We start from the raw sequence: 15,230 nt of genomic DNA on the forward strand, positions 1-15,230 counted from the left end.
CAGGAGGGAAGGGAAGTTAAAGCTGAACTCAATTCTGTCCTTCTCTTACTCATTTTCCAGCAAGGGTACAGGATAGACTCCAGGAGTGAGAACCCTCAACAATTTTGGCATCTGCAGCATTGAACCCCTTGCAGTTATACACACCAATATGGCTCTTTGGTAAATTTACTTAATATGCTGGAAAACTAATTCTTATATACATAATATGAAATATAAAAATGCATCTGTGGAAAGCTAATCAAGTTGTTTTCTTAATATTGAGTATTTGTAGTATTTCCAAGGAATAAAATGAGGTTAACTTCTAAAAAAGTGGAAGGGCTCGTCTATTGGACCATGAGATATTGTTGCTTAACTTTAGGCACCACTTTTTGCGTACAGATTATAAGGAATGCTGTATACTACTAATAATTTGAAATTACTTTCTATAAACCATTACTGAGATGAAAACCTTTAACGTTTTTGTAATGACCAGATTTCTGAACATGCCATTAATATTTGATAATCATAGTTCTTGTTAAAACAGGCAATAAAATTGAATTTATATACTGGAGCATTTTGTAATTTGCCTTTATTTAGTTTAGATTACTAATTGCAGATCTATAGTTCTTTTGACATATGGGGACATGTGACAGGATGATCATTTGTCTCAGTGGTAGCATTCTATGTCAAAAGGTTACAGGTTCAAGCCTCACTCCAGACAGTCTTGGCAAGCAGAGACAAGGGCTATGGTCTTGTAATATTGGTTCACCTCCAGCAGGAGATTGACATCTGATGTGAGTGGAGTGCCATCAGAACTCCTGCTTCTGAATACTGGGTTCACATACAATGGGGTACTCACTGGAGTGAAGTGGCGATCATCTATTACATCTCTCCAGTTAGCCTGCTGGGAAATTGAGAGTCAAGCTTAAGTCCATGTCAAAAAAGTCTTTGTTACAGAAACAACCAAGAGCATGATCTGCTTGATGTAAAGCAGTGGAAGAAATAGGTTGCCTTATGTGCTGTTAGGCATGGAAGAAAAAATGAAGACTGAAATATCACAATGATGTTTGTATGCATCTGTGTCCAGCTGTATTACACACACATAATCATGAAGGATGCCCCACTCAGGTCCAGATAGAGCTCAAAGTTTGCAAATTTTTACATCGAGCTTAAATCATTAGAACTCAACAACAAGGTATAAGATCAACATAATTAATGACAAATAGATCTTCGATTGCATTGTTTGTGGGTAGGTCAGAACCAGGAATATGGCTTCTGATGTTTATCATGGTCTTTCTGTAGTTCAAACCCAATTGTAGTTCAGTCATCACTTTATCAGATCAAATTTACTGAAGCTATAATACGTGAATGACTCAAAATGTTGCAATCTTTCCTCCAGGAAAAGCTACCCCCTATATTTTTCCCTCCTCCACGGTTATTTTTCCCATCCTTTATTCCACATCCTGAAGCTTGAGACTTCAACTCTAAAGTTTTGGGATCTGGGACTGGTAAAAGCTCATTCCTGGTTAGTACAAAATAGCTGCTACCTGATTGGTTAAATGCCAACAATCAGGAATGAGCCTTTTTTCAATCATTGGGCCCATGAAATTTGAAGACTGAGGATAGTTAATGCTCCATGTGAATTTCCTCATCTTTCATGATTGTCTATCGGTCTTTGCACCTGAATGCAAAATAATCCGTACAAGAAATTTCTTATAATTCCACTGGTTCAAAATGGGTGTACTACCCAGAATATTAAGTAAAATGAACAGTTCTTCCTCCAAGTGAAATCTTCCACAGTTTCATGAATAATACATATAGGGCTTGAAATTTTAATTTTCACAGTTAAAGAATCTTGCGCTGGTTGGGCGCATGCGAAGAGGATGTGAAATTCATTTCCGGCTGCGATTGGCCCCCAAATGCAATTCCACGCTGGCTGGCCAATTAACGGGAAAGACTCAGTACTGCAGGGGGGGGGGGGGGGGGGGGGGGGGGCCGTGCGGGGGGGCAGTGAGCAAAGTGAGGTGTGGGCAGGTATTTCAAACGAGCTCCCTGAAGTTGGACAGTTGCTGCATAGCAACCTCAGGGAGCTGCAGACCTATACCCATATTAAATGAGAAGAAAAAAGTGCAGCAAAATATGGGTGGAATTTTCCAGAATTGCACTAAGTGTGGCAGTGGGTGGGTAAAATGTAAAATGGAGTCCTTCCCACCGATGAAAATGGAGGTTTTCACACCATATCTTCCCAAATCCGCCTCATTAGTTATGCATTTCTGTGAAACATGCCGTTACCATGGTGGGCAGGTTCTCATCACCATCACCCCACTGTTGCATCATGCCGGCTGCCATCTTTAAAAGGCAGCCACCAGCAAAGCACTCATCACCACCGGCTCACAACTGCTGCCCGGGAGACATGGCCAGCAAAGGCAAAAAGACTGCAGTCCCCTGCTTCAACGACGGGTCCCTCGAGCAACTGCTGGATGCCGTGGAGAACGGCCGGGATGTGCTCTACCCCCACTCTGGCTGCAGGATGGGTAGCAATGTCACCAACCCAGCTTGGGAGGTGGTGGCAGCTGTGGTCAGCGCGAACACCCTGCAGAGGAGGACAGCCACCCAGTGTAAGGTTAAGTCACCCTTTTCATTACTCCCAACTCACACTCACAAACCCATCACACAGGGCCCTCACTCACTGCAAGGGACATCACCATTCACTCTTTCACACTCACCGTCACTGTCCTCATCCCTTCCATGGGACCACTCACCACCTAAACAGGACAGGCATACTTATCATCTGGCCCAGCAGGAGTCCTGATACACTCTCCCCATCTCTATCCGTGCAGGACAAACTGGCACACAACTGGAGGGAAAAGGTCGCAGAGAAGTGCAGGGATGCCGGAAATCAATGTTCTGACAGAATTCGAAACCAGAGCCATCCAGCTGGCTGGCGATGACCGGGACCAGTCCTGTGCTGAGGGTGAGGTCGGCGCTGCTCTACCAAGTAAGAATCCAGAAGTGCAACATCCATCAGGCAACCATGTCATGCGTGATGTGTCCTCTTTCACAGGCCACTGCCATGCATGAAGTATCTCCCTTTGCTTTCGCAGGCACATCTGCTAAACAGCCGACAGAGTCCATGACCCAGGGCCTCCAATCAAGCTCCTAAGAAACCTCTGAAAAGGAATCTGAAGGCACCCTTCCTGAAGTTCCGTCACAGCGCTCACCCACAACCTCCACCAGCGCAGAGACACACACCTCGATGGGACCTAGCTTTAGAGTAGCCTTAGGATCACAATCTGGTGAGCACATCGCACTTTCTGATCCACAGCAGGCACAGGCAGAGACTTTCCAGGTCCCTGGCGCTCAGAGGATTGTTGGAGGCCAGATGTTTCTGAGTCCGAGTCAGATGACGAGCCTCTGGACTTAGTCATGTCACAGTTGCTGGAGCTGCAAAGGCAACCTTGGGAACAACAGGAAGGGATCTCTGCTGCACTTCTCAGATTGCAAGGCATGATGGAGAAGTCCGTCCGTCTTCAGGCTGAGGTAATAGCGCGGCATTGCAATGCACCGAGGTCAACACTGGCAGGATGGCAGCTGCCATGGAGGCCTTGGTCCAGGATGTCACACCTGCACTGCTGCACGGCCTTAACTCCATCACTGATGTCATAGTTGGCCTCCAACAGTGTATACACGAGAGGGGTTCTGGGCAGCTTGATCTCACTCTAGGTACCCCTTCCGCTCCTGGAGTCAGCCAGGGGCCCTCGGGCACCCATAGGGAGGAGGATCAGTAGGTGCACGCTCCGGGCCCATCCAACCAGGTGACACTGGGAGTGATCAGCCCCTCCAGTGATCTCCACAGATCTAGCTTCACAGGCCAAGGAGGGTGCCACTGCCACACAGGACCCCGAAAGCAGGCTGGGGCCCTCCAAGACTCGGCCCTCCAGAGGATGCCCGCCAAAGTCATCACAGACAGGGCGTCACAGTCAGCAGGCTGCCTCCACCTCCACTGTGGATGTCCGGGGAGCACCAAGACATAGCGGCAGTATTAGGAAAGTTAGGTAAAAGTACTTGCACAGCCTGGCGATTGGTGTTGATGGCTTATACATGTTGTTCATTATTGGCAATAAACTTCTGAGAATGTCACCATGGCTATGGCTCCTTGTTCTGATGAGCAGTATTCTTGTCACTCAGATGTGAAACCTTTCTGCACAAGATAAAAGGCAGGCGTCTCAGTCCAGGGCTCTTCCCTGTGCAGCCTTCAGACCAGTGATGGTCCAGCCTCGCACTCCCTGGAAACATTACTGATGCCTGCACCTCGGCAGTGCTGGTCATTGCTGCCAGAATGTGGTGGGCAGGCGCCACAGAATTCTCTCATATTCTGTGTACTCTCAGCGCCTTTAAAATGGGGCTGGCCCCCATCACACCAGCATCTGCGACCACTGATGCTGTGCACCAACTCCTTAAGGGCTGAGGTGCTGAAGGTGGACACTGCATAAGATTTGTCTAAAGTTTCACAGCTGTGTCTCTGAGATGGCCCTGATCACAGAGCGCAAGTGAGCTGCCCTCAGACAAGTCAGACATTCTCAGAGGCTATGTGAAGAGCTATGCAGTGTCCTCACTGCATGTTGTCATCATCCTTCTGCGATTGAGTGACTATTAGGGCTCCACTGCATCTCCATGACAGGAGCATTCTCAGAGGGTATTTGCGCTACAATAAGCCAGACTGGAGTCAAACGTTCACAACTGTGATGTGAGGATCTATGGGGACACCTCACTGCATGTCATCATCATCCTCATCTGCCTCATCTAGCCAGTGCAAGAGCTTCATCCCCATCATTGTCACTGAGGACCCCCTCACCCCCGTCGGTGTCCGCTTCGGAGATGTGCGGCTCCTCCATCTCCTCCTCAACCAGCTTCCGTCCCCATTGCAGCACCTGGTTGTAAAGGGGGCAGCAGACGACGGTGATGTGTGACACCCTCTGTGGACCGTATGGCAGGGCTCCACCAGACCAGTCCAGGCACCGGAACCACATCTTCAGCATCCTGATGGTCTGCTCCACCAACTTGCAAGCTGCAGCATGAGCCTCATTACAGCGTCACTGCTGCAGTCTGAGGCTATCACACGGATATCGTCAGCCATGGCCTCTGCACGTAACTCTTGTCCCCAAGGAGCCAACACTGCAGCCTCTGTGGACCCTGAAAGACTGCAGGGATCTGTGAGTGACTCAGGATGTAGGCATTATGCACACTCCCACAGAGGTCACCTGAGGAGTCCTGAAAGGAGCCACTGGCATAGAAATCGAGCACCGCGGTCACTTTCACAGCCACTGGCAGTGGATGTCCTCCATGTCCCCTTGGCACCAAGTCCTGCAGTAAGTGGCAGAAGTGAGCCACCAGTTTCCTTGACATGTGCAGTCATCAGCAACACTAGTTCTCAGTGATCTGCAAGAATACTTGTAATTAAATACAAAAAAAAGAGAAACTTCTTTAGCCAGAGAGTGGTGAATCTATGGAATTCATTGCCACAGAAGGCTGTGGAGGCCAGGTCATTGAGCGTATTTAAGACCGAGATAGATAGATAGGTTCTTGATTGGTAAGGGGATCAAATGTTGCGGGGCAGATGGGAGAATGGGGTTGAGAAACGTATCAGCCATGATTGAATGGCGGAGCAGATTCAATGGGCCGAATGGCCTAATTTCCTATGTCTTATGGTCTAATACAGGCAGCATCTATAGGCCCTGGGTGTCGCTAGGCGCCGGCCAGCCACGGCTCACTGTCACTTCTGGGTAGCGTGTGCGGGAGCCCCTGCTGCCCCTTCATGAGACTGCTGCTCTTGTCTTTGCATGGCCAGGTGCCTCAGTCACTCTCTCCTCCATCTTCTACGGTCTCTGTTGGCCATCAGGCATAGATAGGTCACCAGGATCCATGATCCTGACGTGGTCCTCCTGCAGCATGAAAGAGAGACGTGGTTATCAGGGCTGTACTTAGCACCTTTCCTGGACCTGTGTGACTGCCCCTTAATGCTTCCCAGAGAATGCTGGTCACCCCTTGGATGGCCAGAGATGAGCGTGTTGCGTGGCTGCCCTGTCAACCTGTGACACGGGGGACACTAGTCCAAATCAAGATGCTGAGATTGCAAGGGGCTGCGAGCGCCTCCAGCAGAGACTGCCACATGGCCAGCGTTGGCGAGAAGATTGTACAATGTTTGCAGTCCAACAGCTCCCCAGTCCAATAAAGTGGTGGCGGACTTGAACTCTGTGCCGATGGCGGGTAAGGTATGGAGTGCTTGGTGGCCCTTTGGTGCCTCCACATTGCTTGCATGGGTGGGCAGGCTAGGAGCCCGACCCCAAGCATATCACTGTGGCTGCGCCTGACCTGTCTCAGTTGCAGAGGCATGGTCAGTTCATACAAGTGCCCCTAACGTGTGGCCACTCCCCTCACTTACCCTGCCCCCCACCTTGATTGCCTGTGTGTAGGATGCAGCACCAGGCCAGCACTTGATCCCCCCGACCACCTCAGCAGTTGCCTCTGGGGCCAGGCATCAGTTGCCCCTGCCCCCGAGGCCTGTAAACAGGCGAGCTGTGGAGAATGCTGCTGCTTACTCACCTTATAGTTTCCCCAAAGTGAAGGCCACCAAGTGCACGTAGCCTGCGTGCTGTCGTGAAACACGTTGGCGTGGTTTCCCGCCGAGGTGGACAGACGATACGGTGGGGTCCCAAGAGCCTGGCGGGATGGCCTTTTAATTACAATTAGCTCCCCGCCGACCAATGGCGGGAAATGCGGCACACCGTCGTGAAGCAGGTCGCACCATATTTTCTGCACATAGCTCGCCTGCCATCAGCGGGCTTGGAAAATTCTGCCATATATCTATGCAGCACATTCAAGCAAATGATCCCATGAGGTCAGCTGTGCACATAAACACAACAAAGTCAAGAACAAGCAGAAGACGTGTGGGCCATTTCAAGGAGTTTGCAGTTTGCTTTTGGCCGTCAAGCTGTTTGTTGGATACCCTAGCTTTATGGATACTGAGAAATACAGGCTGTAATATTATTTAGTTACAAAACTTGCATCTGAAGGGCAATTCGGGATGGACACCAAATGATGGCCATGCCAGCAACCTGCCAATCCCATGACAGAATTTATTTTAAAAGTGTGAAGTATCTTAATCCCAGTTATTTACATTATAGAAAATATATTTTTAACCATGTCTTCCCTTCCTGATTTGCAATATTTTCTGAAACAAATTCGAGTACATTATCTGTTTATATCCCCCACCTTAAAACCTTCCTTTCCCAGCAACAGTATAATCGAAACCAAGGGAAGAAAGACATGTTGAATTCAGATATAATTATTAGTAATATAAATAATGCAGAGAAAAATAAATTTTAAAAAAATGACAGCATTTTCCCTGTATAACAGAATTTGATGAAATATATTTTGAAACTGACAACAGATGTGAACAACATTTTTGTTCAACTTGCTACATGTCCAAGAATATTCCATAGAATAAAATCTTTGCAAATAGAAACAGGAAATACCCAGCAAGTCTGCCAGCATCTTTGGGGAAAGAAACAGATTTTCCGGTCCGTTGATGAGAACAGAGACGGGAGAGCTAGCAAAATGGTGGGGGAAGGGACCGGGACTGGGTGCCTGACCCCTTCCCCCCGCCATGCCATATTGTCAGTAGTGCGAAAGATGGTGGCTCAAGTGTTAAGTAGCCAAACTATCTCAACTCTCTTTAAGGGCACCCGTCCATTGAGGTGTCTTCTCCCTGGAGCTACAGCCTCAGCAATGGCCAGTTTTGGGTCCAGTAGCCCTGGCAGTGGCCTGTTAATTGATCTTCATGAGCAATATTCCGCCCTGGGTACTGTCGCCCACCGAAGCAGGTCACCTCTTGCTTTTGGCCCCAGCGGCAGGACTTACTGGTAATCAGCAAAATTCAGTCCAATGTTTCAGGTCTTTGCCTTCCAGGTCTTTTCTCTCCACAAATGCTGGGAGACCTGTTGTGTATTTCCAGCATTTTTCATTTCATTTCAGATTTCCTGCATCTGTAGTATTTATCTTTTGTATTAGAATCTTTGCAAAGCTAGTTTATAAAAGTTTTCTTATTTAAGAGCTTGGTATTAATGAATTATGCTGCACTTTTTAAATGGTTAAAGACTGCATACTTCTGTGACAAATCGCAGTCAAAACAGTTCATCAAAAAATTTAAATCAGTAGTGCTGAAAACACATTAAATAAAACTTTACTTTCCCCTTCCAACATAAATAAAAAGTATCCTTATACTGGATTATTTCTTGTGTTCTTCAAATAGTCAGCAAGTTATGTCCACTTTGACATTTGTGATGTAGATCACCACAAAAAATTATATTTGGTTTCATAACATTGTTGAATGTTTCCATCTGCAATGAAAACAAATAATATTTTAACTACGAAATACTACATATTATGAAGGATTATATTGGGGAGAGCATGCTTCCATAGCTCCTGCTGAAAATAATACAGCAAGATTATCAATCAATAACATGAGAAGCCAATGCAAAAAGTCAATCTCAGGTTGTGTAGAGCTCAGGGAGGTTTTGAAAGGTAAAGACCTTGCACATTTACAAAATTCAGGAAATATCAAGATAGGTAGCTAAGGGAAGACTGGCAAAGTAAAGACCTGAAAAGAAAGAGGATTTGTTAACATAAGAACCTTTCATGTCCTCTGAATAACCTAAAGTGCTTTACAGCCAATGAGGTTCTGCTGTTTTACAAGTAAACTTGGTAGCCAAGGACCAGTGAAGTCCTAAAAATAGAACTGAGATGAATAACCAGTTAATCTGCTTTTTGTGGTATCAGCCCTAGTTCAGTGTTAACTGTTGACACTGAGTCAGAAGGCTGTGGGTTGTTCAGTGCAGTGCTCAGAGAATGCTGCCCTGCAGAGGTGCCATCTTTCAGATGAGATGTTAAACCAAGGCCTCATCTTATCTTGGAGGTTGATGCAGAAAAAAAATTCTGTGGCACGATTCAAAGAGTAGGGTAGTTCTCTCCAGTGCCCAGGCCAATATTTATCTCTCCAACCGCATCACTAAAACAGAGTATCTGAGTTAGCTCAATGTTGTTTGTGGAACCTTCCTGCGTGCAATTTGGCTTCCATGTTTACTTACATAACAACAGTGACTACACTTCAAAAGCAATTAATTGGTTATGAAGCACTTTGGGACATCCTGACTTTTATGAATGGTATTATAAAAGATCTTTCTTTCTTCAGTCACCAGCTAGGTTTCTGCAGGAAAGTGTGTGTATGAGAGAGAATTTGGCAAAGGCAGGAAAATGTTTCCATTTTGTAGCCTATAACATTCAAGGTCCAGGTTCACACATGAAGGACTACTTAAGCAAGCTTTTGGTGTACCTGTTGACACCTGTGCAATTGCATTGGGTCACTGTCTTAAGTTACAAGAGCAATGTAGAATTAAAGAGGAGGAAGAAACCTTCAAAAATTTTAACAAACATTCTAGGCCCTTTCCTTTTCCAAAGAACCTGTTCTTATTTATTTGTTGAGATGAACTGGTGTGCTTCCCTCAATGCTTCCTGCATTTCTTGATACTTAGCAAGTTTACAGGCCTCATCCACATTTAACCAGCAGAATGTCTGGTGCTCATCAGAGAGTTTTATTTCTGCATTATAATCCTTTAGTTCTGCCAGCCAATAGATAACAGTTTTGGGTTTATTATTCACTTTGTATATAATTTCTTTTTTGTATCCATCAAGCACATTAAAATCCTTGCTTTTTAGTCCTGCTTCTTCCTCAGTTTCACGAAATGCAGTTTTAAGGTCATCTTCGCCTGGATCAACATGCCCTTAAAAAAAATACACACATATTAGACCATAATGGCCTTGAGCAATCACATCAGTGAACAATTGTACTTTACAAATCATTATTACATTTTTGCTTTATTATGTTTACTACCACAAAGCATTCTGACTGACAGGTTTTTGTGTTTTTTTGAATAGCAAATATCACAAATCAATCTTAGGAGAGTGAAATTTATTTTAGGCAGTATCTCTCCACATAACTGAAGTCTCACATCCATGGTACACTCTAGTAAATCTCCTTGGCACTCTTTCCATGACCTTGATATCCTTCCTAAAATGAAGCATCCAGAATGGGACACCGTACTCCAGCTGTGGCCCAGTAAGTGTTTTATAAAGGTTTAACATAATTTCCTTAGTTTTGTATTCTATGCCTCTACTTATAAAGCCTATAACCCATAAGCCTCAACAGCACCTCAATCTGTCCTGCCACCTTCAAAGAATTGCGTACTGTTATGATATGGCAGGTGGCAGTTGCCAGGCTGACCAAGTCCCACAAAACACGGCCAAGCTATCACAACATTTTGCAATTTGTATTTTTATTACAAGTCAGAAGTAAAGAGTCCACTGCCACTTTTGGAGATTTTAAAGATTAAATTAAAACATTAACAAAAGAAAACTTAGCAAGATTACAGTTACACAGTTAAATTTAGTCTTACAATATTTTCCAAAAGATTCCTACTTAGCTAGACTCCCAAGTAAATACCCTTCTCCTAGGCAACAGTCCAAATAAATTCTTATCTATAAAACACATTCACTCCCTCCTGATTTATTTTAACTGAGCAGCAGCTGAAGTAACAGTGAAATCTCAGAAAGTGGGAAAGCCGTCCCCATGAAGTACAGATTGGCAATCAGCCTGTAAAGCTAGTGCAGCTGCAATATCAAGTTGAACTGTTGGTAAGTTTTACCATCAGGCAGGCAAGCAAGCCACAACTCTCCTATTTCTTTGGATTGCTTGGTCCAGTTCTGAGTCTATTTCATAGAATGATCACAGCAAAGGAGGTCATTTGGCCCATTGTGTCTGTGCCAGCTCTCTGCGGCAATTCACCTAGTGCCACTCTTGCCCCCCCCCCCCCCCCCCCCCCTCCCCCCGCGCAAATTGTTCCTCTTAGGATATAATCCAATTCCCTTTTGAAAGTTTCGATTGAACCTGCTTCCACCACACATTCGGGCATTGCATTTCACCGCGTAAAGAGGTTTTCCCTCTTTGGTTTTTGACAATCAAATTTAAACAGCAGCTCTGCTGTTTCCCCATGTTCATACCCTAATCTTTCCGGGGAGTTGGGTGCCCACCATTCCCTCGATTCCGGTAATAACCTGCACCCGCACCGGACAAGAGGAGGTATTCTCGCTTCTTGGGTAAAGCTCAGGATCAGCCTCACCTTTAGGAGGCGTCCAGTGATGCCTCCCATAAGAAGTCTGTAAAAGTAGGAACTCGATTTCCTGAGGTTTGGAAGTTGATCCCGCATTCAATCTCCTGAAAATGATCAATCCACAGGCCCGGAGAGTCATGGTCGGAAACTATAACCAGCGGTCCAACCCCAAAATCGGAAATACAGAGTGATTGACGGGCCGCGCTGAGCTTTCACCAATTCGAGCCGCGATTTGGAAACTCGAAATTAGAAGCGACATTAACAGGTATCAAATGTACAGGTCGTCCACTTCAATTTGTGTTTTTAAGGCTCTCCTTTTTCTCATTCGTTCATCGGCGGCTCCTGAAAGTCGTCAAACAAGAACCGACTCCCGATTGGTTGGTAACATCCCGGATCTTGTCACCGCCTCCACGCGCCCTGATTGGTGGTGGCCGGGTGTCTGCGGATGACTGGTCAGTGATTGGTCAGAGAGCGGGCATCCGGTAAACCTGTCCTGCGCTCTGATTGGTCATCTCTAAGAGCGGGCCCGGTGGCGCGGGTTTTTGCTGCGTGACTTTCAAACGGCCTGCGGCGTTGCCATGGATCTGAGCGGCGCCCTGGTTACGGCAGGAGAGAAGGGCAGGATGAGAGGAAGCTGCAAGGCCGGTATGTTGGTGCTCATAACAGCAACTGATTCAACATCAGCAATTGCTGATGTTTATAAAATATAATAATAATGTTATAAAAAGGATATGGAGGTACTGGAGAGAGTACAGAGAAGATTTACAAGGATGATATTTGGGTATCAGGAAAGGATTGACAGGCTGGGTCAAAAGGCTGAGGGGGTGACCTAATAGAGGGCTTTAAAATTATGAAAGGTTTTGATAGAGTGGTTACAGAGTTAATGTTTCCACTTGTGGGGAAGGACATAACTAGAGGCCTTCAATATAAGCAATACTCAATGTTAACTGCTTGGAAAATTCAACTTACAGATGTGAGAAATGTCAGTGCCAACTTTTCACATTTATTGTTGATCCTCGTTATTAAAATCGCAAGTTATTAGCGACTTACAGTGGCACAGAACAGACTTGTGAGCAAAGTGATAGCTCGTGGAAGAAACGAGACTAGCAACATTGATATGAAATTGGCTTAGTGATAGGCCACAGCCTCTGAACAAGGAACCAGTCATTTAGGGCTGAGATAAATAGCAATTTCTTTGCTCAAAGGGTTGTGAACCTTAGTCATGTATATTAATCAGAGATTGACAAATTTTTGTAGATGAAGAGAATCAAGGGTTAATGCAGGAAGGTGTTGTTAAAATCAACCTTGATTTTATTGAATGGGGGAGCAGACTTGAAGGGCTGAATGGCCTACTCCTGTTCCTTTGTGTGAAGCCATGGACGCCACTGACATCCTAGCTGACCACAGTGCAGGAAGTGCTGTCAGCTGCAGAAACTTGAGCTCCAGGTTTCAAAGCTCGAGCAGCAGCTGGAGTCTGGCGTATCCGCAAGGCTGAGAGCTATGCGGATAGCATGTTCAGAGAGGTGGTCACACCGAAGCTTAAGGGCTTGGAGACAGAGAGGGAATGGGTGACCACCAGTCAGCCCAAGAGAAGTAGGCAGATAGTGAAAGAGACCCTGGGGTCCCGCTCACAAATCGTTTTTTCATTTTGGAAGCTTTTGAAGGCAATGGTTCCTCAGAGGAGTGCAATCACAGCCAAGTTTGAGGCACCATGAGCAGCTTGACTGCACAGGAGGGGAGAAAAGAAAAGAGCTATAGTGATAGGGGATTCATTGGTTAGGGGAAGAGACAGGTGTTTCTGTGGCCATAAACATGACTCCAGGATGGTATGTTGCCTCCCTGGTTCCAGGGTCAAGGATGTCGCAGAGCGGCTGCAGGATATTCTTCGGGGGGAGGGTGATCAGCCAGAGATCGTGGTCCACGTTGATACCAATGACTTAGATAGGAAGGGGGAATGTGGTCCTGCAATCAGAATTTAGGGAGCTAGGGAGAAAATTAGCAAGCAGGAGCTGTAATGTAGTAATCTCCAGATTGCTCCCAGTGCCATGAGCCAGTAGGTACAGAAATAGGAGGATAAGGCAGATGAATGCATGGCTGGAAAGATGGTGCAGGAGGGAGGGTTTAGATTCTTGGGACACTGGGACTGGCTCTGGGGGAGATGGCACAAGCCGTACAGGTTGCACCTGAACAGAGCTGCAACTGAGTTCCTTGAGGGCCATTTTGCTAGTGCTATTGGGAGGACTTTAAACTAACTTGGCAGTGTGTGGGAACCTAGAGAAAATATTAGAGAGGAATACCTGGGTACACAAAATACTGGGAGAGACAGATAGCACTCGTATAGAGAATAATAAGTTAATAGGTAAAGTCGGGGTAAGGGAGAAAGAAACAAAATCTAAATCAGGGTTACTATGCATGGATGTGAATGCATGGAGTATAGTAAATAAGATTTGGGAGTTACAGGTGCAGATTGTCTTGTGGAAATATGATGGTGTGGCGATAACAGAGACCTGGTTCAATGAAGGGCAGAACTGGGTGTTAAATATTCCTGGGTACAAGGAGTTCAGAAGAGATAGGAAAGGAGGAGGGGTGGCAATATTGGTTAAGGAGAGCATTGGAGAAAGAGGATGTCCCAGAGGGTTTAAGGACAGAATCAATTTGGCTAGAGCTAAGGAACAAAAAGGGTGCAATTACATTGCTTGGTGTAATCTACAGACCACCAAATAGTGAGAAGGACGTAGAAGAACAAATCTGCAGGGAAATTATGGAGAGATGCAGACATTATAGAGTAGTTATAAAGGGGGACTTTAATTACTGTCCAAATGTAGACTTGGACAGGGGTACTGTAAAGGGCGGAGAGGGGCAAAAGTTCTTAGATTGTGTTCGGGAGAATTTTCTACAGCAGTATGTGTCCAATCCAACAAGAAAAGACGCATTGTTGGATCTGGTTCTTAGAAATGAGGTCGGCCAAGTAGATCAAGTGTCAGTGGGGGAATGTTTAGGAGACAGTGATCATTATAATGTACATTTTAGGATCATGATAGAAAAGGATGATAAGCAATCCAGAGTAAAACTGGACAAGAGCTGACTTCGATGAGGCAAGAATGGAGTTGGGCAAAATAGACTGGAACGAAAGATTGGTGGGAAAAACTGTAGCTGAACAATGGGCTACCTTTAAAAAAGAATTGGTTCGGGCACAGTCAAGGTATATTCCATCGAAAGGGAAAGGTAGGACAAACAAACCCACAACCCTCTGGATGAAAAAGGAGATAGAAATTAAGATAAAGAAGAAAAAGTGCACTTATGACATGGTGTCGGTAGAAAATACAACTGAGAACCAAGAGGAATACAGAAGGTCCAGAGGGGAGGTAAAAAAGCATATTACAGAAATGAAGACGGATTATGTGAAAGGACTGGCAGCCAACGTAAAGGGGAATCCCAAAGTCTTCTATAGACATATAAATAGTAAAAGGAGGAGTAGGGCGGATTCGGGACCTAAAAGGGAATTTACGCATGGAGGAAGGGGCCATGGCTGAGGTATTAAATGAATACTTTGCATCCATCTTTACCAAGGAGATAGATGCTGCCCAGGCCATGGTGACAGATGAGGAAACTCTGTCACTAGAAGGGTTCAAAATTGATAAGGAGCAAGTGTTGAATTGACTGTCAGTACTTAAAGTTGACCAAGCACTGGGACCAGACGAGATGCATTCAAGGATATTGAAGGAAGTGAGAGTAGAAATTGCAGGGGCACTGGCCATAATTTTTGTCTCCCCTAGACTCAGGGGTGATGCCAGAGGACTGGAGAATTGCAAACATTACTCCCTTGTTCAAAAGAGGTTGTAAGGATAAGCCCAGCAATTACAGACCAGTCAGTTTAACTTCAGTGGTGGGCAAGATTCTAGAAACAATTATTCGGGATAGAATTAGTAGTCACATGGAAAAATATGGGTTGATAAGGAACAGCCGGCATGGATTTCTGAGGGGGAAATCGTGTTTAACTAACATGCTGGAGTTTTTTGAGGAGGT

The 15,230-nt window shown here is 45.5% G+C and overlaps 2 protein-coding genes across 4 annotated transcripts in view; one reads left to right on the plus strand and one right to left on the minus strand.

Annotated features, from left to right (window-relative positions):
• Positions 1 to 7,389: 7,389 nt before the first annotated feature.
• nudt2 (nudix (nucleoside diphosphate linked moiety X)-type motif 2) lies at positions 7,390 to 11,576 on the minus strand. Its single transcript, XM_041201188.1, has 2 exons — positions 11,214 to 11,576; positions 7,390 to 9,818 (listed from the first exon to the last, which is right to left on the minus strand). The coding sequence occupies exons 1-2, from the start codon at positions 11,341 to 11,343 to the stop codon at positions 9,505 to 9,507; spliced, it is 444 nt and encodes a 147-aa protein (XP_041057122.1). The 5' UTR covers positions 11,344 to 11,576; the 3' UTR covers positions 7,390 to 9,504.
• A 190-nt stretch (positions 11,577 to 11,766) lies between these two features.
• The window catches only part of LOC121285197 (kinesin-like protein KIF24), a 133,247-nt gene continuing 129,783 nt past the window's right edge, over positions 11,767 to 15,230 (plus strand). For all 3 annotated transcript variants that reach the window (XM_041201481.1, XM_041201473.1, XM_041201489.1), the window contains exon 1: positions 11,767 to 11,849. The gene's annotated coding sequence lies outside the window, so the exon portion shown is untranslated. The remainder of the gene's footprint in view (positions 11,850 to 15,230) is intronic.

Source organism: Carcharodon carcharias, chromosome 1 (assembly GCF_017639515.1).
Source record: "Carcharodon carcharias isolate sCarCar2 chromosome 1, sCarCar2.pri, whole genome shotgun sequence".
NCBI lineage: Eukaryota > Metazoa > Chordata > Chondrichthyes > Lamniformes > Lamnidae > Carcharodon > Carcharodon carcharias.

What these genes read in the sequence shown, in the direction of transcription:
- nudt2 (XM_041201188.1), bottom strand. Translation starts at nt 11,343, where the DNA reads ATGACTCTCCGGGCCTGTGGATTGATCATTTTCAGGAGATTGAATGCG. An exon ending in TCACTGGACGCCTCCTAAAG is followed by an intron (nt 9,819 to 11,213) that starts GTGAGGCTGATC and finishes ATTTTTTTTAAG; the next exon opens with GGCATGTTGATCCAGGCGAA.